The 26,469-nt window shown below is 52.8% G+C and overlaps 1 protein-coding gene across 21 annotated transcripts in view; it reads left to right on the forward strand.

The window, feature by feature from the left end:
- CLASP1 (cytoplasmic linker associated protein 1) overlaps positions 1 to 26,469 on the forward strand; it is a gene marked incomplete at both ends in the record, with an annotated part of 231,564 nt that overhangs the window by 199,550 nt on the left and 5,545 nt on the right. For all 21 annotated transcript variants that reach the window (XM_079710818.1, XM_079710805.1, XM_079710806.1 and 18 more), the window contains 5 exons: positions 1,734 to 1,980; positions 4,261 to 4,451; positions 7,177 to 7,305; positions 17,188 to 17,394; positions 18,696 to 18,812. In XM_079710818.1, the coding sequence (XP_079566944.1) occupies positions 1,734 to 1,980; positions 4,261 to 4,451; positions 7,177 to 7,305; positions 17,188 to 17,394; positions 18,696 to 18,812 (891 nt within the window). The remainder of the gene's footprint in view (positions 1 to 1,733; positions 1,981 to 4,260; positions 4,452 to 7,176; positions 7,306 to 17,187; positions 17,395 to 18,695; positions 18,813 to 26,469) is intronic.

Consider the following 26,469-nt stretch of genomic DNA (forward strand, 5'->3'; position numbering starts at 1 on the left):
TTTTCATTATATTAATCATTTATGTTTTACTTTTAGAAGAGAGTTACAAAGAGAAAAAAATTAAAATTATCCATGAATCATCTTATACCGAGAGAAAACCCCTGTTAAGTCTCATTTGGTTCATGTCTGTACACATATTATATATTCTTTTATATCCTAACAGTTATATTAGGACAAAATCTTCTGGGTGGGATGTTTAAGAACCAAACGCATCCCAGCAGTTCCACTAGGTGTATATCCAAAGGAATTGAAAGAAGGGACTTGAACACATACTTGTGCACCAGTGTTCAGAGCAGTGTTAGGCACAGTAGCCCAGAAGTGGAAGTAGCCCAAGTGTCCATCAACAAATAAATGGATAAACAAAACGTAATACGCACAGGCAATAGAATATTATTCAGCCATAAAAAGGAATGTAATACTGACACATGTTACAACATGAGTGGACCTTGAAAACATTATGCTAAGTGAAATAAGCCAGACGCAGAAAGACGAACACTGTGTGATTCCACTTATATGAGGTCCCTAGAGCAGTCAAATTCATAGAGACAGAAAGTAGAACAGAGGTTACCAGGGCTGGAAGGGGCAGGGAGTTATTATTTAATAGGTACAGAGTTTCAGTTGGGGAAGATGAAAAAGTTTTGCCCAAAATATAACGTAGTGGTGATGGTTACACCACATTGTGAACAGATTTAATGTCACTGGATTATACGTTTATGAATTACATGATTAAATTTTAACATACATATATAAAACTACAATAAAAACCGCACAGAGGCATAAGCGTGGGTGACAGTGGAGCACCTTGTCAGCAGCACAAGTAAAAAGTGCCACACGGCTCACCAGGGTGGTCTGGCTGCCTGGAAAGGGTTCCCCCACTGTCCTGTAGTCACGCGTCTGAGATGAGGAAAGTGACCGTTTTGCTCTGTCGCCTGCAGTCAGCCACACTTGCTCTGTTCCCTGCAAAGGGAGCCAGACAGGCCAGTGTGCGCAGAAGAAAGGACCTCGGGGAGAGAAGGGGGTCAGAAACATGACACGAGGGCCAGGGGCCCAGAGGTTTAACTAGTTGAAGACAAAACTCAGTGCATATCAGGAAAGACATTTTCAGACAATATTAAAGACCTGTTCTTTGACCAGTGTAAAGACCAGCTCTGAGAGTCAGAAATCCCCAAAGGAAAAGCCATCTGCCTGGGGGATGTCAAGTTCTCCATAGTGAGACGTTTCACCACTTGAGGGGAATATAGCAGGGGACTCTGGGTGGTGGGACCACTGTAGGTCTCGAGAGGGTCATCGGGGGAGCGTTTGTCCGTGGCGTTGTGTCAGGGTGTCAGTGAGAAAACCCGTCCTGTCGGTGGTGAAGGCAGTGGGCTGGGGTGTGGGCACCTGAGGTTCCTGGGGAACTGGGGGTGCCGGGTGTGCATGCTGCCTTCTCAGGGGCTCCTCAGAATTTCATGTCACTAATCTGTCCAAAATGAGTCAAATTAGTCAGCAAATGCAAAGTAAAACAGACATTTCTTGTAAACTAATGAATGAATAGATGAGAACATCAGCGTGTTCTGTCTCCTGTGAGGTAGCTCATGAGCTAGGTATTTACAGACGGAGGCACTAACAACCGTCCTTTGGTCAGTGGCCAGACTTCAAGTGAGAAATCTCTGGCTCTCCTAATAATTCTGAAGATTTAAAGGAAAAGTTTGAGACAAGCCCTGAAAAGGAACTGACAGTGTGCTGTGCCCCAGGTGTCCCGCGACGGTGGCATCACCTCCCCCGCCACCGAGGGCCGGGGCGGCAGCGACGCAGTGGAAGGCGGCCGGACGGCTCTGGACAACAAGACCTCCCTCCTCAACACCCAGCCCCCGCGCGCCTTCCCGGGGCCACGGGCGCGGGACTACAGCCCCTATCCCTACTCGGACACCATCAGCACCTATGACAAGACGGCCCTGAAGGAGGCCGTGTTCGACGACGACATGGAGCAGCTACGAGACGGTCTGTCTCTCCCGGTGCCCCTCCCCCCCCACCCCCACCCAGGGCAGCTCCGGGCACGCGAGGGTGGACGCGGGGCCTGCTCTGCTCAGTCGTCTGTGCGCCTGGGCGCGGGGGCACACAGAGGACCCACGGGGAAGGCCTTGCGTGGAACCACGACCCGGGCGGGGGTGAGAGCGGGGCGTGGGCAGTGGGGCGCCCGGGGCAGCCTCTGGTGTCCGCTTTCCCGTCCCGCGCTGTGGCCGGGAGGCCCAGAGCCCTGTTGGGTGACTTCCCGCTACTCTCTCAGCAGCATTTGAGCCAGGTCTCCCGAGCTGCTTGTGTCACCTTCGGTCCTGTAGGTGGGGAGGGGATCTAACCTGCCCTGGGCACCTGTGTGGCGTGTGCTGGCTGCTGAGACGCAGGGATCATTCCCATCATACGGGTTAGGAAGCTGAGGTCCAGAAAGGTGAAGTTACTGCCCCAGGTGTAATAGCACACTTGATATGGAGCAGAACTGGTCTGGGTTTTTTTCTGACTCTCGTGTTAAGACCAGTGTCCATCACTGAGTAACAAGTGAGTGAGTACATATTGCTATGAAGTACTTTTATCTGGAGGTTATTTTTTTCTCTTTTCACCTCACTGACGTGTTCATGTGTTTTGGTTTATTTCAACTTAATAATTAATATAAAAAATCTTATATATGTATACTTTGTTTCCAAGCCTGCTCTTTTATGTTGTTTTCAATTTTGAATGAAGAATTAGATTAGAACCTTAACTCAGAATTCTAAGCAGTTAACACTCAGTGAAGGCCTCCTGTGTGTCGCGAAGGTTGTGGCTTGCCAGGGCTGGCTGTGCAGGGAAACGAGACACAGCCCCCGGCCCCGGAGCGCAAGGCCCGTCAGGGGAAACAGGCTCGTCGTGGTGGCAGGCGTAGCGGCGAGGGCCATGTTAGCAGTGGCTGCTGGATCCAGGGGAGCACGAAGGGAAGAAAACTGCGCTCTCGGTGGGTCAGGCAGTGATGGGACCCTAAGACAGAAGGGAAGGCCTTCCACGGTCTGAAAGCACAAGTAGCTTCAGGGGCTTGAGAGCGTGACCCCTTGGCTGTTGATTGCTACGTGCCGGTGGGGAGCAGGTTGGTCTGTACCCAGCCGTCCGTCTGCTGGGCAGGAGGCTGGTGGTGGAGGGTTGACTTGGACTTGCGCTGCCCAGGAGTTGTGGACCGTTGCCTTTCTTTGCTCATAGAGCTGGCACAGCGTTTAACTTACCCAGTTGTTGGTCTTGTTTAAGACAGACTGGAGATTGGGATGTTGGCTGTAATTTATCCACCAACCATATGCTAAAAGGCTTAAGGGAAAAGGTGGGATGGCAGGGACGGAGATGAGAGGGTTCTTGAAGACGTCAACCTTCTGATTCTTAGAAGCTAAAGAAATACGTGAGGACAAATTTAGGGTCCTAATGATTTGTCTTTGTTTTTTCATCCTTTCTACTTAAAGTGAATATTCAGAGTTGAGGTCTCTTAAAACAGGGGTCCCCACCCCCCGGGCCGTGGACCGGTACCGGTCCGTGGCCTGTTAGGAACCGGGCCGCACAGCAGGAGGTGAGCGGCGGGCGGGCGAGCGAAGCCTCAACTGCTCCCCGGCGCTCACGTCACCGCCTGGACCACCCCCCACCCCCCGCCCCGGTCCGGGGAAAATTGTCTTCCACGAAACCGGTCCCCGGTGCCGAAAAGGTTGGGGACCGCTGTGTTAAAAGAACACGGAAAGAGAAAGGATATGCCCCGTCTGCCATATAAACCACACCCAAGCCCCCGCGAGCAGTTACGCTACGTGATGTTGGCAGGCCTGGCGGTCTACGAATGGACAGTCCGTGGGTAGCCTAGACACCGCGATCCGTGTCTGGCCGCTCAAGAAGAGAATGGAGATGAGTGGGTCAGACACGGTGGTGGAGGGCCTGGAGGAAACTGTGCCCAGTGGGTCTGAGAGTAGCGAGGGTGTTCCTGGCAGGGCCTGGCTGAGGATGGTTGCAGGGTTGGGAAGAAGACGATGCAGGAGGGGCTTTGGGGGTGGTTCCTCCTCTTTGTCTGAAATAGGAGGGAAGGAGGCCGGTCAGGTCGGGAAGGGCGCTGCGTGTTGGTCCCGGAGCACTAGACACCTGTTCTCACCCGTTTTCACAGTTAGCCTGGCGAGGTGACCTGCTGGGGGTGTGACGTGAGGCCGGCGCCCAGCCCGGGCCGTGGGCCGGTGGGGACCTCCTGGAGTCAGGAGGGCGGGGGTGCTGAGCATCTGTCTTGTGTCCCCCAAGTGCCCATTGACCACTCGGACCTGGTGGCAGACCTCCTGAAAGAGCTGTCCAACCACAACGAGCGGGTGGAGGAGCGCAAGGGCGCCCTGCTGGAGCTGCTCAAGATCGCGCGCGAGGACAGCCTGGGCGTCTGGGAGGAGCACTTCAAGACTGTCCTGCTACTGCTGCTGGAGACGCTGGGGGACAAGGACGTGAGCCGCCCCCTCCCTCCCCTCGCCCTCTCCCTCCCCTCCCCCTCCCTCCCCTCCCACTCCCTCCCCCTCCCTCCCCTCCCTCTCCCTCCCCCTCCCTCTCCTCCCCTTCCCTCCCCTCCCCCTCCCTCCTCTCCCTCTCCCTCCCCCTCCCTCTCCTCCCCTTCCCTCCCCTCCCCCTCCCTCCTCTCCCTCTCCTCCCCTTCCCTCCCCTCCCCCTCCCTCCTCTCCCTCTCCCTCCCCTTCCCTCCCCCTCCCCTTCCCTCCCCTCTCCCCCTCTCCCCTCCCTCCCCTCTTCCCCTCCCCTCCCTTCCCTCCCCCCTCCCTCCCCTCTTCCCCTCCCCCTCCCTCCCCTCCCTCCCCTCCCCCTCCCTCCCCTCTTCCCCTCCCCCTCCCTCCCCTCCCCCTCCCCTCCCTCTCCCTCCTCTCCCTCTCCCTCCCCTTCCCTCCACCCCTCCCCTTCCCTCCCCTCTCCCCCTCTCCCCTCCCTCTCCCTCCCCCTCCCTCCCCCTCCCTCCCCTCCCTCTCCCTCCCCCTCCCTCCCCTCCCCCTCCCTCTCCTCCCCTTCCCTCCCCTCCCCCTCCCTCCTCTCCCTCTCCCTCCCCTTCCCTCCCCCTCCCCTTCCCTCCCCTCTCCCCCTCTCCCCTCCCTCCCCTCTTCCCCTCCCCTCCCTTCCCTCCCCCCTCCCTCCCCTCTTCCCCTCCCCCTCCCTCCCCTCCCTCCCCTCCCCCCTCCCTCCCCTCTTCCCCTCCCCCTCCCTCCCCTCCCCCTCCCCTCCCTCTCCCTCCTCTCCCTCTCCCTCCCCTTCCCTCCACCCCTCCCCTTCCCTCCCCTCTCCCCCTCTCCCCTCCCTCTCCCTCCCCCTCCCTCCCCTCCCTCCCCTCCCTCTCCCTCCCCCTCCCTCCCTCCCCCTCCCTCTCCTCCCCTTCCCTCCCCTCCCTCTCCCTCCTCTCCCTCTCCCTCCCCTTCCCTCCCCCCTCCCCTTCCCTCCCCTCTCCCCTCTCCCCTCCCTCCCCTCTTCCCCTCCCCTCCCTCCCCTCCCCCCTCCCCTCTTCCCCTCCCCCTCCCTCCCCTTCCTCCCCTCTCCCCCTCCCCTCCTGGGTGGCCAGGCCTGGGCCCAAGGCTCCCCTCCGCTCCTGTGCTGTGCTTCCTGTTGGCACCAAGACGGCTTTCAGGTTTTCTGGACCCGGTCAGTTAGCGGAGACAGGCCCCACCCTGGCCTCCACGCAGGTTTTCCTGTAATTGGATTTGTAGTCGTTGAGGGAGATGTGCTCCCTCTTTGGTCCCTTTCACAAAATTCCTTAAGACTTGCTAGTGTAGAATGTGGCTTGTTTTTTTACAATGGGGTTTTCTTCCTTAGGAGTTTTATTTATGCTTCACGTGCAGTTGAGAAATCAGAGGCTCATTTTTGGAAGACCATACTAAACCCTAGTAAATGCGCCTTCCCTGGGGCTCTGTGTTGGTTCACCCCTGCATTGTTAACAGTTCCAGCGACAGATCCCAGAAGCAGAGATCATTACTGTTTTCTGTTATCGTCCATTATTATTTTTAAAGTAGAAAGCCGTCGCCACGCGGTGACACTTGAATGTGACTCTTCAAGGGGTGAGCACCCTGATCAGAGGCCCACCTCCCCGCCGCCCGCTGTGCGGCCACTCCCTTGTGTGTGTGGCAGCAGGAATAAATGTTAGGACTTCCCTGGATTAAAGTCTAGAAGTAAAACTCCATCTCTGTGCTCCGGGCTTTGTGTAGGTCAGCAGAAGCACAAGTACAGTAAGTGTGGTGAACAGCTCAAGGGGTAGGACCAGACGGATTTCGAGGAAGTTGGGCACGGCCCAGGGCAGAGGTCGTGCCCAGGTCACGTTGATGGTGATCTTAATGGAAGACAGGTGAGCAGAGGCTGGCAGATGTCATGGTGACTCCAGTTGCTGTCTGGTGCTTAGGGACGCATGGTTTGGTGTGGGGTGAATCAAGGTAGAAGAACAGCGATGAAAGATCTGTATTCGCTTTTCTTAAGACAAAGTACCTGTTGGCGCCTGAAGCGCTTCTAGTGGTTGGCTTTGTCAGGAGGAGAAACGATGTCATGGAGAGGGCAGGGGATGGTGTGTGAGCCTGTGGCTGGTGCAGGTGAGTGGCAGAGAATCAGGACGTTCTGTTTGGTGTAAACCCCATTCTCTGTTGTTGAGATTAGGGGTCTCTTTGGAATGGCTTTCCTCCAGACGCATGACTCGGGCCTCAAGCAGCTGGAGTTCTGCACACGTTCCCCTCCCCCATGACCTGCTCACGTAGAAGGTCAGGCATATCGGCAGGTCTCCCACTGTCCTGAGCGAGTCCACTGTCTGGCAGGTCGTGTCGATGAAACGTGTAGGTGCCCTTTACCTGTCCTTTTACATAGTTTACAGATACACACCTGAGCCTCAGGAAATCTGGAGCCGCCCCCGGGAGACTCATAGTGAACTTACCAGCCATCCTCATTTGGTCTCGTTCAGGAAGCCTTCCTGGGGTCCCTCTCAGGTGCCGGGTCCCCGGATGTCCCCGCAGGCACAGCGCCCACCCTCGTGGAGCCGGCCATCTGGGAGCCTCCGTCCAGGAAGCCTGGCATCCGTGTCGCGGTGCCTGCAGGGCGCCAGGGACCCAGGCCTGGGAGCCAGTCTCGGGGCCCCACTGGCTGTGTGTGCAGAGAGGTGCCGCGTGGCGTTTGCTGATGTCCGTCTCTCCTCTGCCCCAGCACTCCATCCGCGCGCTGGCACTCAGGGTGCTGCGGGAGACCTTGAGAAGCCAGCCAGCGAGGTTTAAACACTACGCGGAGCTGACGATCATGAAGACGCTGGAAGCCCACAAAGACTCCCACAAGGAGGTGAGCCAGCCTCCGGCGCACAGCCCTGCCGCCGCGGGGTCTGAGCGGCGCTGCGGGCCTGGCGCCCCGCAGGGCCCCGGCGGCAGGGCTCTCCGAGCCTCGTCCGGGCGGGTCTGCCCTTTCCGCTGCGGTCAGGGTGGGGATGGAGACGCGCGAGCCTCGCTCTGGGCCTTCGGCCAGGCTCCCTCACCCGCAGGGCCCCGCTCTCCTCGGGGGGCTGTCACCCCACGCCGCCCACGGGAGAGCTAGGTGAGGCCGGCGCGTGCGGGCGGGCTACCCCCGGGGTCTCACAGGACTGGACGCGGCCCGCCCACTCTGCGAGCTCCGGACGCGTGAGGCATCCGCACTCTCCTCGGGCTCCCGTCACGGGGCAGGGAGGGCGCGGTTCTGGGCCCGACGCGTGTGCACGCAGAGGACAGTCCGTGCATCCTCGTCCAGTCGCTTGCTGGGCCGTCCGGGACCTGCCGTCCGCAGTCCTCTGCGTATCGAGAGCTGGGGGGCGGGGTGGGTGGAGCGTCCTAAAGGGAGATGGTTTCAGGGACACCTGCCAGTGGAAGGCACTGTGGCAAACAACCGTCTAGTTCCAGGTTTGGAAAACTTAACTTGGCGAAATGGTGGGTTCGACCCCGAAGTGAGACCTAAGCGCGTGTCAGTTCAGTCTTTAGGCTCCCGTGTGACTCCCGCGAGCACAGCCGTGCATTAAAGGAACTGTGATTAGAGCAGTCCTTCTCTTCACAGCGAGAATCGGACCCCGAATCATGGCTTTTTCCTCTGTTCAGCAGTTACGTGGCTACTGAACAGAGACCGGTCTGGCCCCCTCAGGTTCCCACCACAGCTGCAGGCTCAGCGAGGCTGAGGGCGTCCCTCTGGCCAGGCATCTCTCCACCCAGCAGCCCTAGTGCCACACAGGTGCACGAGTGATGGGTGTGTGTGCAAACCACTCACTCACACTTCCGGGATCCAGCTCGGTTGCCTGATGGCGACAGCACCCACTCATGTTCGAGCAAAACGCTCTCCACTTCACATAACTCATTTGAAAAATGTGAGCACCAGGTAAGCTAACAGTAGTCACCGTAATTATTCCCAGGTGAGGAAGAGGGCCCAGGAGGTCCCATCCTTTGTCAGGTGATGCACACGTGGCAGTTCCTGGCAGAACCAAGATGTGAACCAGGTCGTGTGTCTTTTAAGGGGCAGCTGGTCTGGTCTGTGCTCTTTTTTTTTTTTTTTTTACCACGATAGCTTCTCCTTAATGAGAATACACAATGAAAAAAACGACATGAAATGGATGTTCTGTTGCATACATACGATGTCAGTTGTTTTCAGAGGGGAGGACATATTGAGACTGTGACACTGAGGTGAAACAGAGCCACCTGCATGGTGTGGCGGTCAGTAGCCATCCCCTTGGCAGATGTCTGTCTTTACAGTGGCCGTGCTGATCGTAACCTCCAGGACTTGGACGGTGGACCTGGAGAAGTATACGTTACCAGAAGTTGCTCTTTACTGTTTACGTGAGGGATCTTGTTTTCCCCTGCAAAGCGAGAGACTGAGGAGAGAACGTTCTTAGCTTTGAAGGCCTTTAGGTTGCGTAAGGGACACAAGCAGAAAATACCTGCTGCTTAAAGCAAACGTAGCAGCACTCGGTTGCTGTGGAATTCTTGTAACCCAAGGGTCTCCATGCTGCTGTCACTGATTTCCTGATAAGCAGGTGGAGGAAACACTGTGTTCTGAAAGGAGTGCGGTTACTGGCAGGCCTTCCCTGCTTTGCATGCTTTCAGACTCACCTTGACTTGGTGCCCTTGTCGTTTTCCTTATGAAACTTCACACCGTCACTTTGCTTCTAACTTGGGCACCTGTATGTTTTGGTGTTAGGTATCGTTTTTGTTTTTCTTTTCCTTTAAAACTCTTCTATGGGGTCTTTCTCTGGCTTTGCCAATCCGCTTTTGTTTTTAGGCCGGATAGTTAGACGTACAGGGTCTGTCTGGTAGCCGTTGTGCTGGCACATCCCACACAGTATGTCTCTGGTTGCTACGTTTTCTCGTCGGCACATTCACACATCATCCCCACATTTATTGACTGGAAAGGAGCCGAAGTGTTTCTAGACCCGGTTACTAGTCAGACAGGGGCCAGTCTCTCTTCCCATCTAATTGGCACTCCCAAAGTGTGCCCCTCCCGGCGACAGCTCTGGGAACTCTCCTCCTCGTTACAGCTAGTTGGTTTGGTGTCCACAGGCAAAACCCAGGCTTCGGCAGATGAAGGAGGTGGACCGGCAGGTGGACACAGAGCAGCTGTGACAGCCCTTGTCACCAGACATGTCCTTCCTTGGCCGCTGTGGCTGGGGCCCCGCCAGTGTGCGCACTGTAGTTCTGGCCGCGGGGCTGTAGCCATGAAGCACGTCTTGAAATGCAGTTTCTATAAGTTGAAAGGTGTCCTAAGACCCTTAGGGGAGATGCATAAAGCAGGGCTGAGGATAAGATGGCTTGTTTGTCACCCGATAAACCAGGGACTGTGTTCCCAGGGTCTTTAACAGGAGCTGTGAGTGCAAAACACTGTTGTCACACGCTGAAACGTGCCAGGCACTAAATCTGTCTCAGGCATCGTTCATCATAAGCTAACGGAAATGTTTTACAATGAGCAAGATAGAGGATTCGGGCACCGCTTTAGAGTTTTTATTTTAAAAGTTGGTATTGGGAATTCCCTGGCGGTCCAGTGGTTCGGACTCAGTGCTTTCACTGCCGAGGGCCTGGGTTCGATCCCTGGTCGGGGAACTAAGATCCCACAAACCTCGCAGCGTGGCCCAAAAAGTAATTAAATAAATAATTAAAAGTTGGTGTTTGTCAGGTTAGACAGTCTTCATACTTCCTATTTGAATAAGTAAATCTCTTTCATTGTCTAGCTCCTTATTTTTATCTTTTTAGTAAATAAAATTTGCTGTTGAGTTTCAGTAGCTCATTAATGAAGTTACTATGGTATACCATAGTGTTAGCTTTTAGCAAACATCCGAGGGGGCGAAGACCTTGATGGTGACCTTTTAAAATCCTACGCCCCCTTTCTGTGTTTCAAGAAACAACTTTATTAATGTTAGCACTTCTTATCTGAGAACTTGAAATCCGTTTGCTGGGGCTGGTACAGAATCTCTCCTTCAATGATTACGAGAAGATTTAGAGCTAAGAAGAGCACTGATACTTCGCATGCGATTCTGGGGTCAGTGGGAGCGCGAATCTAGAGGGGGAAAGCCTGGTTTTCGGTCCAGCATCCGACCTCCATGGAAGCATGCTTCTAACACCGTCAGGCACTGTACCAGTACTGCTACGTAAAGCCGTCTTCGGACATCCATACCGTCTCAGAGGCACTCGTTTCAGTAGCTGCTGCTCCCAGGCACTGCGGCTTACACGCGGTACCCAGAGTGCTGGGGTCCTTACTCGACGTTCTGTTTAAACTTGAGAGAAGCACCAACTCTGTTTCTTTGAAGATGTTCTATACTTGAGACTTTTTGCTGACCTCGGCCACGTTAATGAATATTCCATTACATTTTCCTGTTAAAAAGAGGAAAATATCAGCTTCGTTTTATGTCACTCCAGGGGGTCACCAGACATTTCTTGCCCCACAGCAGTCTTGGTGTTTAAGGCATCAGAATCCAGCCTCAGGTGGTTTGGCTTGTTTGGGGAAGTTTGAGTCTCAGGTAAATATGAAGCAACCACTCTTATGTCTCCCGGGGTTTTATTTGGAAATCATTTCTAATTAGTTTTATGATTGCAAGGAATTAAAAAAGCAAAGCCAGACTAAATTTATTATTTTTTAAAATTAATTAATTAATTAATTAATTTTTTTTTTTTTTTGCGGTACGCGGGCCTCTCACTGTTGTGGCCTCTCCCGTTGCGGAGCACAGGCTCCGGACGCGCAGGCCCAGCGGCCATGATTCACGGGCCCAGCTGCTCCGTGGCATGTGGGATCTTCCCGGACCGGGGCACAAACCTGTGTCCCCTGCATCGGCAGGCGGACTCTCAACCACTGCGCCACCAGGGAAGCCCTAAATTTATTTTTAAAATAGAACTTTTGGGGGACCTCTTGGCAAATATCACAGCCTGAGCAAAGCAGCGGTGTGTCAGAGAGAAAGCACTTTAGCGAGCTGATGTGCTTCAAATACCAATTAAAATCACTCTCTGACCATGACTCAACCAGGCCCCCTGCATCTGGAGTGGCCCTGAGAAGCCTCTCGGGGCAGCGGCCGTGTGTCAGTGGGTTCTGAAGAACAGTGCATTGTATGAGCGTGGAAAGATTATTTCACCTCTCTGGACCTTGGGTTTCTAATCTGTTAGCCCAGGGAGTGGACTGCATGCTTATCTGTGTGTCATCCGGCCTCAGGATAATGGAGGAGCCTGCTGAGTAACAAACCTCAACCTTTCTAGATTCTAAGTCTCCGGTCTTCTTTGGGCCCAGTCTTGGGATATGGCCAGAGGCCCTATTTCCTTTGTAATCTTCAGCCTTTTAACAAAAAGACAAAACCAGAGACCTGTATAGTCATTTAAAAGGTCAAAGTTGCTGAGCCAGACAGTCTGACACTCGTAGCACAAACTGGTAAATGTCCCATTATTGGGCGGCTCGCAGGGCGGTGCTCGGACCTAAAGGGACTTACGGCTTAGGTGATGTGAGAGCAGAGGAATCCACGTGGGGGTCCAGAGAGAAGTGCACTGGGAGTCTGGGGCAGTTCCGGAGGACGCCGGCAGTGAACCAGGCAGCGAGGCCCAGGGCAGGGCCGCGGGCCGGGAGGACACGGCTGGACCCATCCCGCCACAAGTGGAGGTCCCATCGCCCACCCTGTCGGGTGGTTGGCACGTGCCAGGCACAGTGTCCAGTCCGGAGTGGTGGCGGCCGCTGCCCCACAGTTACTCAGGGTGACGGGACACGACCCCTCCTCTCTGGTGGGCCCAGCCTCCTAGGACCAGACGTGACGCCTGCCCTTTAGCTCCCATAGCCTCAGAGCGTCTTACTAAGAGAGGAAGCTTGTCTGCAGAACCCTGGAGTCTGGAGACTTGGGTCCTCATCCTACTTTGGCCAGTCACGTGGCTGGGGACAGGATGCAGCTCTGGACGCCGGAAGTGCTGGCACCCGGGGTGACTTGGGACGCCCTGTGAGGCCCACCCTGCAGGGCTGGCCTCAGTCAGGGCGGTGAGGAGGCTGACACTGTGAACACTGAAGACACTGTCTTTTATCCTCTTCCAGTGAAGAAATAGACCAGTTCTGAGTAGAATTGTGGCTGAGGTTTTTCAGTTTTACGTAAAGCAGACATACCCGCATTTCTCGAACTATATCTCAGAAGGCTATCGAAATTCGGGTGAATAAACGTTGGGCTGTGTCTCTGGGCTCCTGCGTCACCTGAATCTCTCGGCGTCTCCACTGGAGGGGCCGTCACACTCCCACACTTGAGGCCGGGAACACCGGGAGCTGATGGATTTGGGAGGCTTGGAAGAGGAGCTCTGTGTGCGGCCCACCTTCCGCCTCCCAGGCTCCGCCGAGCGGCCAGCCATCCCGGCGTCCGAGGCGTCCTCCAGGGCGGGGACACGCCCCCTCCTGGGCGCCCACCCTGTGACTCCGCGGCATTGTCCCCCATCGGCCCTGATTCTACCCCTTGGGGTGGGATAGAATAAGTCTCCCACCTCGGAGCCTTTCCGCGTTCGAGACGCTGTTGCCCTGAATGCGCTTCTCCAGGGCGGGGGCTGTGATGGCCGTGTGGTCAGAGACCATCCATGCAGGCCTTACCATCTGACGTTGTACGTGTGCGTTTTCTAGGAGAAAGTCCCCGTCAGCGAGGTCTGGGAGATAAGGTTTCACACTCCAAACTGATGTGAGCGTTCTAGATTCGCATCCCCCCTCATTTTACTGATGAAGGAAACTGAGGCCCAGACAGTAGAAGAAACTCCTCCCACGTTCACCTCACTAGTTGATGGCAGAGCCGGGTCCCCGAACTTGGACCCTGAAGCTTGTTCCTTTCCTCCCCCGTCCTGTGGTGCCGGGCCTGGCAGACGGGGGACTCGCGTGCTGGGTTCAGGTCCCTGGTGGCGCCCGCCTGAGCTGGCAGCAGGCAGAGCAGTGCTGCCCACCCCCCTGCCCCGCCCCACCAGAGGCACAGCCTCCCCTCCACGGTGGGCGCACCACGCTGGTGGGCACACGCCGGGCACCTGGCCTGTTCGGTGAGGCCTCCCCGGCCTTTCCCAGAAGGTGGCGCCAGCCTCTCCCTTCGGGAGCCATGGTTCCTGAGCACCCGCTGGCTGGCTGGTTGGCTGGCTTTTAGTCAGCCAGTTAGGCTGCCGCATCTGTGACAGAGCCCAGTCAAACCCTGTGAACTTAAAACACGCAATCCAAATTTTGACAGGTTCTGTGCTCTCAAAGAAACCTTATCTTTAAGCAAACATTCATCAATATTCTGAGTAATGATCTCATTTTTTTAAAAGTTAGATAAGGAAATTATGCTTTTCCTAGCTAGACACTGTTATTTCAGTGTCTTTGAAAAAGCAGAATTCCTGTGTTCCTTACCAGACTGCAGCAGAGTCAGCAGAACTGGAACAGTCTTGGTCACTTGAGATGGATGACAGCCCAGAAGGCTGCCTCATCCCCCGTGCTCTCGCCAGCATCCCTGCCCCCTTGGAAAACATCTTTGCCGCCTCTGGCCACCTTGTCTGCTAGACAGTACTGTCCTTCTTCCTCTCTGCTGCCCGTGTTTACTTTTGCTCTCTGTTTGCTTACACTTATAATCTTTGCTTCTTATGTTACACAGAACGCAGGGGCAAAACCTAAAGTTCACCCTGAATCAGGCAGCGGGCCAGCCGCTGGGAGCTTGGCATGTAGAGGGAAGTTGAGAACACCGACCCGCCTTGCCAAAAACAGCATCTGTCTTGGGAAACTTGTTCTAACCTCAGTGAAAGAGGGGGCCTCAGACGGGCCTTCTTAAAGCGCAGCTTCTGGCATTTTCTTTTCAGGCATTTCCAGAAAACCTACATTTGATTAAATGCTTCCTGCAAGCGACCTCAAGAATTCATGGAGTTTTATATGACAAAGTTCCCCTTGGGTTTGGGTTTCAGCTCAGCAGACCTGAGAAGGTCTGTTTCCCAGCAGCTCCCTGCAGGGTAACTCCTGTGACCCAGATGATAAGCAGAGCGTGGGGAGGTTGGAGGGGAGGAGGGACCCCTCGTGATAGAGTCTCACTGTGAACCTGGCCATTTATTTCCCTGAGGGGCACCGGGAGGTTTCTAGTTTGCTCCTGTCAAGACTTAAGTGGCGCTGCTGGGACTTGAACCCCAGTCTGTCTCCCAGGCCAGTGTCTTCCCGCCCGCTGAGCTGTGCCCACCTCCTGGTGGTCTCCTGAATTCCCCTACATCAGTATTTTCCAACTTGAATATTGTCTATGAAATCATCCAGTATTTCATTTCATTTTTTTCCCCCATGTTTAAAAACTAAGACCTCAGGTTTCATCAGTTAGTATCACTCAGCTTTCTGACCAGTATGTTGTGACAGCTGTAAACAGTGGTTTCTTACAGTAGAAGGGCATTGGTGTCCCACTGCGGGACCCGATTGGACGAGGGACGGGCCCCCTCTTCCACCGTCTGCCTGGCCGTGTGTAACACGCCAAACGCCTGGCTCTGCCAGGTCAGCCGTGGACTGACCACACTCTCAGGGACACGCCTGAGCTGAGGAGGAAGAACAGCACTTCATCTAGTGATTGTTGCGTGATGGAGCCCTTCTAAGCAATATGCTGTCCCTCTCCAAACAAACCGAGCACTGGAAAAAACTAACTGAACTCAAGGCTCTTTTCCAAAGAACAGATCTGTTGGCCGTCTAGCGTGTCACCCAGAATGGACACTCTGGGCCTTGTACAGCTGATTTTCCCCAAAGCCCAAGTTGGTCCTTCGTAGATATCGTGCCTTCCTCCTCCTTTTCTGGACCGGCTCCTTGGTTGGAACATGGAAATGCAGATCAGTGAGGCGTGCCCTGGAGCTGACTTTGCCAGTCATGAGCATTTAAATACACATGCGCACACACACACGCACACACACACACACTGTGGGGAAGTGAGCTGGACACTTACTGAGCACCTAGTGCGTGATGATGGACACTGCTGGGCATGGGCACAGAACGGTGGCCAACATGGGAGCTTGTCTTCAAGGGGCCCTTAGTCTAGTGGGGAGACGGTGTCAGCAGAGCGATGAAGTGCAGTAATCAGGGTACCCCGGGGGTTCGTGGGGGTGAGGAGGACCTGCCCAGCCAGGTCACTGGCGCAAGTGAGCAACTTTCAGGAAGAGTGAAGGGAGCTGGCGGGGCCCCGCAGCGGCTGGCGGGGCGCATCCTTGCCCAGTGTTCCCACACACGCCTCATTTCCTTTCATGCCTGGTCATTGGGGTGGCCCTTTGGAGTGAGTATTGGACCGGGCAGAGCCCTGGGCATAGGCCCTGGGCCTCTGGACCGAGCCCTGGAGCCTCGTGGGGCACCTTAGCGGCCCAGCCCCACTTCTCTGCTGTTCCTCCACCAAGGCCGAGCTCGGAGCCACACGGGCTCTGCAGCTACAGTCGTTTCTGTGTCATCTTTCTTCATCCAGATAGCTGTAAAAGCAGGTGTTTTGTTAATCCCCACTGTGGAATTTTTGAAAATTGAGGCTCCTCTCGGTAGAGGAGTGAACTGAGGTGCGTCTGCTGCGCTGCTCTCGAGGCTGAGCGTGTGCCTGTCCGACTCTGCCCTTCTTGGGGTGAGAGGTTAAAGGTCATGCCGGCACAGCGGACTCTGCTGTCAGGGGACTTGAGTGGGACAAACCGCAGTTCGTAGGCGACGGAGTTGACAGGAGAAACATCACGATGGGCTTCCTTTAAATAGTCTCATTTCCGTGTGTGTGTGTGTGTGTCTGTATATGTGTGTATATGTGTCTGTGTGTATATGTGTGTGTCTGTATATGTGTGTATGTGTATATATGTCTGTGTGTGTATATGTGTGTATGTGTGTGCGTATGTCTGTATATTTGTGTATGTATATGTGTCTATATGTGTGTGTGTATGTGTGTGTATATCTGTATATCTGTGTCTGTATATGTGTGTGTGTATATGTGTCTGTATATCTGTGTATATCTGCGTGTCTGTGTATATATGTGTGTGTATATGTGTGTGTATATGTGTGTGGCGTGTGTGTGTATATATATGTGTGTGTATGTGTGTGTGTATGTGTGTCTATGTGTGTCTGTATGTATATATATGTATGTCTGTGTATATATATGTGTATGTGTGTGTGAGTGTATATATGTGTGTGTATATGTGTGTGTGTGTATATATGTGTGTCTGTGAGTGTGTGTACATGTGTGTGTCTGTATGTGTGTCTGTGTATATGTGTGTGTCTGTGTGGAGTGAGAGGCCCTGAGCATGACTGGTGACTAGTGACCGCTTGCCGGCGGGGCTGGAGCCGTAGGAGCCCCGCGGGCCACCAGAGAAGCCTCCTCCTTCCTGTCCCTCACCAGCCACCTCCCGAGCCTTTGCCTCCTCCTGTGCCCGCCCCGCGTGGACCAGCCTGCCCTGACAGGCCCTGAGCTCAGCTCAGCTGCTGCCACACAGGAGTGCGCGCACACACACAGCACAGGCAGAGCGGGGGGAGGGCAGTAGGGGAAGACGGCCCAGGCTGTCAGGTTGCTGAGGCCCTTAGGAGCCGGAGGGTAGGACACGGCTCCTCTGGAGTACGGCTGCCCTCTACAGCCAGCCCACCCGGCTGACGCTGTTGGAGCGAAAGCGCAGCCGGGCCGGGGCCGGGGGCCGCCCAGCGCGGAGCGACACGAGCCTGTCCCTGGGCCCGTGAACTCGGGCGGCAGTGCTGTCGGTGTGGCTGGAGCTCACCCACGCGCGGGCTGTGTTTCAGGTGGTGAGGGCTGCCGAGGAGGCGGCCTCCACGCTGGCCAGCTCCATCCACCCGGAGCAGTGCATCAAAGTGCTGTGCCCCATCATCCAGACGGCCGACTACCCGATCAACCTGGCCGCCATCAAGATGCAGACCAAAGTCGTCGAGAGGATCGCCAAGGAGTCCTTGCTGCAGCTCCTCGCAGACATCATCCCGGGCCTGCTGCAGGTGGGCCCCCGAGGGGCGGGCGGGACAACCGGGCGGTGCAGCCCCTGCGTCGGACCCGGCCCTTCTCTGTCTCCTCTGGCCCACCCTCTGCTGAACGCACAGGAAGATCTTCCTGGCAGCCCGGGCCTGTGGCTCACAGAAGGAACTTTCTGTTTACTGTGAACATGTTTTGATCCTTCTTCGTTGTTCCTTCCTTACTGCATGGCAGTGGGCCCAGCCCTGGGCAGGGTGGGCCGTGGAGCCCAGCATCAGACAGTGGTCCTGGCTCTCATCCATCCAGCTAATATTAATTGAAAACCCTCGTGAGCATGAGGCGTTGAATTAAGTAGACTCTGGAAGACTTGGTGGTTTCCACTGTTGGGACCCTACCTCAAGGAGTCTCCAGCCCGCTCCAGGACCCGGTACAGCCGTACAGACGGCCGTGGGTGAGGGCGGGTGCCGTGTGCTGAGTTGCTGCCACGGGGCTGCAGGTAGAGGCTTCTGAGATCGGAGTGGGGCTGACCTCTGGGTTGGGGTGTCAGAGAGAGACGGGCTCAGAGAAGTAGTAGTTTAGAGTTGGGCCCTAGGGAGAGATTTCAGTGGGGAAGGGTAGAGAGACATCACTTTACACTTAATAAATGCTGCTGTTTGCTGAGTGCTGGGCTCAGAAATTTAAACACATACAGCCGAGCACTGGCTTATTCCAGGCAGAGGGAAAGACACAAAGGCGGAAAGGTCCAGAGGGCTGCTCGGAGGAGAGCAGACAGTCCCACCTGGGTGTGGGGTGGGGGGAGGCCGACAGGCAGGTTGTGGTCCAGCTGGAGAGGGATGCGGAGGTCTGGCTGCGGGCGGATGTTCCCTGCAGTCCGTGGACAGTGGAGTTTTGCCCACAGGAGTGAGCGACATGGTTCTCATTTCTTGAAAGGGGTTTGCACGTGTGAGGTTTGCTTTACCACGGCGAGAAATAGGAAAGAAGCCAGGTATTTTTCCCCTTAATTTCCTTTTCTCATTCTGTTCTCTCGTGACGTCTCTTGGCTGGTGCTGCCTGGCAGCTCGTGATACAGCATCTATCTGTGTGGAGGAGACCAGCTCGCCAGCCTCCAGCCTCCCACCCCGGAAGCAGCTCACTCTTGGCACTCTTACACGTGGCCTCTCCGGGGCGAGAGCTCTCGGGGTTCACGGGCAGAGCTCAGGTGTATCCAGGCCACTCCTGACAAGGTCGAGGTTGAACCGAGAGGGCATTTGTGGGAACGTTGATGAAATATTGACAGTCAGGCAAGGCTTTGATCTCATTTCCTTTCTGTGTCCCTCTCTGACTGCAGGGTTACGACAACACCGAGAGCAGCGTGCGTAAGGCCAGCGTGTTTTGCTTAGTGGCGATTTATTCCGTAATCGGAGAAGAGTTGAAACCTCACCTGGCACAGCTCACGGGCAGCAAGGTGTGTATAGTGTTACACGGGCGGGTCGTACACCTGGGCCTGCTGGCGCGTCGGAGACTTGCTGCCCTGCAGCTCTGGGCTCCGCACGGGCTTCCTCAGCACGTGCGTTCTAGCTGGGCCTTATTCTCCAGAGGCGTTCCTCTAAAGACGAAGTGACCGGCCGTTTAGTGAAGTCACTAAGGTACAACGCGGTCTGTTGTCGCTCCAGTTTTTGAAACGATAAACTTCTAGTTTATCCCAAAAAGGAAGATGACTTTCTTTAGAAGCCAGCTTGTTTTCTCCCCCCGAAACACTAACGACGTTTACCTGCTGGCATCACACAAGGCTGAGGGGCTCCAGGTCCCTGTGGGGTGAGGACGGTGACCGTGCACGTGACCCGCCCGGGGGCCCACGGCGATCTCACTCTGGAAGCCGGGCTTTTTATTCCCTGGGCTGCCTCTCACCTTCCTTCTAGACTCAGGGCCAGAAAATGGGACAAAAGGACAATGGGCTCATGGAAGGGGACGGGGGCTGGAGTGCTTGTTGGTTGAAAAATAAACTCACATATGATGAACCGCCAGGCGACAGCAGGTGGCCACCCTCGAGCTCTGGCTGGAGAGGCCAGGGCCTGGACCGCGGGGCAAACATGTCACCGTGAAGTTACAGAGGCCCTGAGCAGGGGTGCAGATACACAAGCGCAAAGCCTGCAGCGCCTGGCCTTCCTCCTTAGAAAAGAAGTGAGCAGAGGTGAAGCGCGTGGCTTTTCAGTAGGGCTGTTCCTTGGACACGGTTGCCAAGCATCACCACTCACAGTGTTCTCGCAAAGCTGGCTCTGCTGCCTTCGCCCGAGCAGGGCTCACACCCTCGGCACTGCCGACACCTCGGGCCACTTCTGGTGGAAGCACCATCCCTGAGGTCCCAGGAGCGCACCCCGCCCTCAGATGATGTCCCCACACCTGGCCAGGTGTCCCCTCGGGGCAGAATCAGCCCTGGTAGAGAACCACTGGTCCAGAAGGAGACACTTGACTCTTCCCGCAGACAGAAGCCAGCAGCGGGGCTGGCAGGTGTGGAAGCCGCTTCCCCTGATTCCACTTCCCGAGGTCCCTGTCCAGCCCTCCCGGCCACGGCCTGCAGGACCCTGAGCCGACAGTGCCGAGCAGTGCGCTGGGCCGGGAGCCCCCCTCCCTCTGTGGCCGCCGTCGGGGGCCGTGGATGGTCCCTGGCAGCGGTGGGGACGGCACCAGACAGTCTTCACAAAAGGAATTAGATTCGTAAAATGGGAAATTCACCCAAAAGTCATATTAGCCAGACCTCGGTTTTCTGGTACTTTCTACCCTCGTGAGTAAGGGAGCTGCCCTGCCATCTCATGTGCCCCCTCCAGCAAGGGGCTGAGGAAACGCAGGTGTCTTCTCATCCCTGTCCTGCGGTTGACCTGCTGCCCCTTGCAGCGGCGGTCTCGGGTCTGGAGCCCAGTCCTGATCGGAGCCAGTATTCCCATCTCCCCACTGATGATGTCGGTCGGCTTGGAGGGCTTGGGGAGGCTGGCCGCACACCTGTCCACTGGGGCAGCGCAGGGCTCCCGGCCGTTACAGTTTTTATAGGTGAGAACTCCGGTGTGTTAACGTGAACCTGGTAGACTCCAGCACACGGCACATGTCCTAAAACAAACACCCTCCCACCCAGCCCCCCAAAATGGATAGCTGACAGCACATGGTGCTAAGTTACCAGTTTCTGTGTGTTACCAAGCCTATCAGACTCTCCTTCCACTACTTAAATGAAGTTAATAAATGACATCAGGTTCTGTAGAGAAAGGCTGGTGCAAGGCCAGGGAGGGAACCTGTGAGGTGCATTTGAGAAGTGTCCCGTTGCCATGGCAGCAGTACTGGCTTTAGGATCAGAAAACCTGTCCCCTGCTGACCAGCTGTATGACTTTGAGCAACCTTTCCTTTCTGCTCTCTCTCTCTCTCTCTCTCTTTCTCTCTGTAGAATACAGGTAACATAAAATTTACTATCTTAACCATTTGTAAGTGTACAGTTCACAGACACTAAGTACATTCATACTATGCATATTCATCACCACCATCCACCTCCTGAGCTCTTTGCACCTTGGAAAACTGAAATCTGTAATATTCCCCCTCCCCCCCGGCCCCTGGCAACCACCGTTCTACTTTCTGTCTCTGTGAGTGTAAAATACTCATAAGTGGAATCATATAGTATCTGTCTATTCGTGACTGGCTTATTTCACTGAGCATAATGTTCTCTGGGTTCACCCATGTTGTAGCAGGTGTCAGAATTTCCTATTTATTTATTTATTTTTGGCTGCATTGGGTCTTCATTGCTGCACACGGGCTTTCTCTAGTTGCAGCGAGTGGGGCCTACTCTTGGTTGTGGTGCGCGGGCTTCTCATTGCAGTGGCTTCTCTTGTTGTGGAGCACAGGCTCCAGGCACACGGGCTTCAGTAGCTGTGGCACACGGGCTCAGTAGTTGTGGCTTGCGGGCTCTAGAGCGCAGGCTCAGTAGTTGTGGAGCACGAGCTTAGTTGCTCCGTGGCATGTGGGATCTTCCCGGACCAGGGCTTGAACCCGTGTCCCCTGCATTGGCAGGCAGGTTCTTAACCACTGCGCCACCAGGGAAGCCCCTTCCCTTCTTTTTAAGGCTGAATAACAGTTCATTGAATGTACACGCAACATTTTGCTTATCCATTTCTTGGTAATGGCCTTGTGGGCTGTTTCCACTAGTTGGCTATTACGAGTAATGCTGCTATGAACATGGTGGTACAGATACCTCTTTGAGACCCCACTTTCAGTTCTCTTGGGTATCTATCCAGGAGTGGAGTTGCAGGATCATATGATAACTGCCAAACTTTAGCCACAGCAGCTGCACCATTTCACATTCCCACCACCAACGCACAAGGGTTTCAGTTTCTCCACATCCTCGCCAGCACTTGTTATTTTCTCTTCTTTTTTGATAATAGCCATCCTCATGGGTGGTGTGAGGTGATATCTCATTGTAGTTTTGATTTGCATCTCCCTAATGATTGGTGATGTTGAGCATCTTTTCATATGCTTGTTGGCCAGTTGTATATCTTCTTCAGGGAAATGTCTATTCAAGTCCTTTGCCCATTTTTGAATTATGTTGTTTGCTTTTTTGTTACTGTTGAGTTATAGAAGTTCTCTCTATATTCTGGATATTAATCCCTTGACCTTTGATGCACAAAATTTTTTAATTTTTGTGAAATCCAATTTGTCTATTATTTTTTTGCCTGTGCTTTTGGTGTCATATTCAATAACCATTGCCAAACCCAGTGTTGTGAAGCTTTTGCCCTGTGTTTTCTTCTAACAATTTAAAATTTTTAGCTTTTAATGCAGGTCTCTGGTCCATTTTGAGTTAATTTTTGTGTATGGTGTTAGGTAAGGGTCCAGCTTCATTCCTTTGTGTGTGGATATTCAGTTTTTCCAATACCATTTGTTGAAAAGACCTTCTGTTTCTTCAGAGAACCTCATTGGAATTTTGATAGGGGTTTCATTGAATCTATAGATAGCTTTGGGTAGTATTGACATCCTAACAGTATTGACTTCCAATCCATGAACACGGGATGTCTTTTTTTTTTTTTTAACCTCCATACTGTGATGGGTGGTTGTTTGTTTTCAGTTTTTTATACTTTTTGTGTGTGTGTGTGTGGTATGCGGGCCTCTCACTGTTGTGGCCTCTCCCGTTGCGGAGCACAGGCTCCGGACACGCAGGCTCAGCGGCCATGGCTCATGGGCCCAGCCACTCCGTGGCATGTGGGATCTTCCCGGACTGGGGCACGAACCTGTGTCCCCTGCATCGGCAGGCAGACTCTCAACCACCGCACCACCAGGGAAACCCATTTTATTCTTTTTGATGCTATTGTAAACGTAGTTGTTTTCTTAACTTCCTTTTCGGATTTTTCATTTTTAAAAAATATTTATTTATTTATTTATTGGCTGTGTTGGGTCTTCGTTGCTGCACGCGGGCTTTCTCTAGTTGCAGCGAGCGGGGGTTACTCTTCGTTGCGGGTGCGTGGGCTTCTCATTGCAGTGCCTTCACTTGTTGCGGAGCACGGGCTCTAGAGCGCTGGCTCAATAGTTGTGGCACACCAGCTTAGTTGCTCCGCGGCATGTGGGATCTTCCCGGACCAGGGATCAAACCCATGTCCCCTGCATTGGCAGGCGGATTCTTAACCACTGCGCCACCAGGGAAGCCTGGATTTTTCATTTTTAGTATATAGAAATGCAGTTGAATTTTGCTCACTGATTTTGTATTCTGCTACTTTGCTGAATTCTTTTATTAGTCTTAATGTTTTTTTGTAGAATCTTTAGGATTTTATACCTGTGAGATCACAGTTGTCCCTTGGTATCCACTGGGATTGCCATAGATAACAAACTCTGCAGATGCTCAAGTTCCATACCTGTGGTTCCACTTCTGTGTAGCCAACTGACCGCAGATGGTGTAGTGCTGTGTGTGTTGAAAAACATCCCTGTATAAGTGGACCTGCGCAGTTCAAACCTGTGTTGCTCAAGGATAAACTGTATTTCATCTATGAACAAAGATAATCTTGCTTCTTCCTTTCCAATGTGGATGCCTTTTTTTTTCTTTTCCTGCCCAATTGCTCCGGCTGGAACTTACAGTACTATATTAATAGAAATGGTGAAAGTAGGCATCCTTGTTCCTCATCTTAAAGGAAAAGTTTTCAGTCTTTTACCGTCGAGCGTAATGTTCACAGTGTGCTTTTCATATCTAGCTTTTGATATGTTGAGATACAGGCAGCCTCGGAGAGAGTGCAGATTCGGGTCCAGATCACTGCAGTAAAGCAAATATTGCAATGAAACAAGTCACACAAATTTTTTGGTTTCCCGGTACGTGTAAAAGTTACGTCTTTACTATACTGTAGTCTATTAAATGTGCAATAACATTATGTCTAAAAAAAGTCAATATACCTACCTTAATTAAAAAAAAGTTATTGCTAAATAACGCTAGCCATCATCTGAGCCTTCAGCGAGTCATAATCTTTTTGCTGGTGGAGGGTCTGGCCTCAGTGTTGATTCTGCTGACTGATCAGGGCAGTGGCTGCTGAAGGTGAAGGTGGCCGCAGCAGTTTCCTAAAATAAGACAACAGTGAAGTTTGCCGAATCGATCGACTCTTCACAGTTTCTCTGTTGCAGCAATGCTGTTTGATAGCATTTTACCCACAGTAGAATTTCTTTCAAAATTGGAGTCAATCCTCTCGAACCTGCCACTGCTTTATCAAGTAAGTCTGTGTAATATTCTAAGTCCTTGGTTGTCATTTCTCCAGTCTTCACAGCATCTTCATCTGGAGTAGATTCCGTCTCAAGAAACCACTTTCACATGAATCCCCCTAAGCTCCGGATTTGTATCTCTGCATTTGGGTTAGTGGAGAAAAAATTAAGAAATCATGCAACTGAACTAGATCTCACTAGTTGGTGATGCTCCAGAGGAAAGTCAATGTCAACCTGGGGAAAAGTGAAATTCAGTATCCCAGCTCCTAATACTCTGATCTCCTACAGCAGAATTCAAATTTTACCCTCAGCTCTACAAGCTCAGTTGCCACTCTCCTTTAATGGAAACTTAAGCGCACACTGAAGGCAGGATTTGGCTCAAAGACCTTCTACACCGCACTAAACATTCCTGTTGTTAAAAGCACCTTTACACATATATGCCGTTACAAACTAAGACTGATTTCCGGACAAGATGTAAAACGCAGACTTTGGAGATGAGTGCAGAACAGTTTAAAGTATTTCACCAACTCCTCTACCAAAAACAAACAAACAGACAAACAAAACCTTTGCCTCGTCCAGAGTCAGGCAACTTCCCCAGAGTCATCAGGCAACCAGAATTTCCCAAGGATTCTGAAGATACAATTCCCTGTTTCTTGGATTTCATGACACCCTCCCCATTCCTTTAGAGACGTATTTCATGGTTTGTTATTCTTTTTTTAAAAACTCATTAAAATTAATTTTGCTTTGAAAGAAACCACTTTCTTTGCTCACCTGTAAGAAGCAACTCCACATGCACTAATGTTTTATCATGAGATTTCATCAATTCAGTCCCATCTTCAGGCTCCACTTCTAATTCTAGTTCTCCTGCTGTTTCCACCACACCTGCAGTTCCTTCCTCCCTTGAAGTCTTGAACCCCTCAAAGGCGTCCAGGAGGGTTGGAATCAACTTTTTCCAAACTCCTGTTGATGTTGGTATTTTGGCCTGTTCCTGTGATGAATCAGAAATGTTCTTCATGGCACCTAGGATGCTGAATCCTTTCCAGAAGGTCTACAGTTGACTTTGCCCAGATCCATCAGAGGAAGCACTATGGCAGCAATCGCCTTACGAAATGTATTTCTTAAATAGTAAGACTTGAAAGTCAGAATTATCCTTGATCTGTGGGCTGCAGAATGGGTGTTGTTGTGTTAGCAGGCATGAAAACAGCATTAATCTTGTTGTACATCTTCATCAGAGCTCTTGGGTGACCAGATACCCTGTCAATAAACAGTAATATTTTGAAAGGAATCTTTCTTTCTGAGCTGTAGGTCTCAACAGTGGGCTTAAAATACTCAGTCATGTTGTAAACCTGTGCTGTCATCCAGGCTTTGTTGTTGCATTTAGAGAGCACAGGCAGGGTAGGTTGAGCGTAATTCTTAAGAGCCCTGGGGTTTTCAGAATGGCACATGAACTTAAAGTCACCAGCTGCATTAGCTCCTAATGAGGGTCAGTCTGTCCTTTGAAGCCAGGCATTGGCTTCTCCTTTCTGGCTCTGAAAGTCCTAGATAGCGTCGTCTTCCATTATAAGGCTGTTTTGCCTACATTGAAGATCGGTTGTTTAGTGTAGCCACCTTCATTAACTATCTTAGCTAGATCCTCTGGATAACTTGCTGCAGCTTCTACATCAGCACTTGCTGCTTCACCTGGCTCTTTTAGGTTATGCAGGCAGCTTCTTTCCTTAAACCTCATGAACCAACATCTGCCAGCATCAGACTTTTTCCTGCAGCTTCCTCATCTCTCTCAGCCTTCCTAGAATGGAAGAGAGTTAGGCCCTTGGTCTGTAATAGGTTTAGGCTTAAGGAAATGTTGTGGCTGGTTTGTGATCTTCTGTACAGACCGCTAAAACTTTCTCCATATCAGCAGTAAGGCTATTTTGCTTTCTTATCATTCGTGTATTCACTGGAGCAGCACTTCCAGTTTCTTTCAAGAACTTTTCCCTTGCATTCACAGCTTGGGTAACTATGGCCCAAGAGGCCTAGCTCTTGGCCTGTCTCAGCTTTCAGTATGCCATCCTCACTACGCTTAATCATTTCTAGCTTTTGATTTAAAGTGAGAGAAGTGCAGCTCTTTTACTTGAACACTTCAGGCCACTGTTGGGTTACTAATTGGCCTAATTTCAATATTGTTGTGTCTCAGGGACTAGGGAGGTGCAAGTACAGGGAGAGAGACCCGGGAATGGTGGGTCTCTCGCGCAGTCAGAACACACACATCTGTGGATGGCATTTGCTGTCTTTACATATGGGCGTGGTTCGTGGCACCCCAAACAACTATAGTCATAACATCAAAGAACACTGACCACAAATCACCATAAGAAGTATAACAGTAATGAAAAAGTCTGAAATAATTGTGAGAATTACCGAAATGGGACAGTGACATGAAG

This window comes from Hyperoodon ampullatus (assembly GCF_949752795.1).
Source record: "Hyperoodon ampullatus genome assembly, chromosome: 8".
NCBI classification, from domain to species: Eukaryota; Metazoa; Chordata; class Mammalia; order Artiodactyla; family Ziphiidae; genus Hyperoodon; species Hyperoodon ampullatus.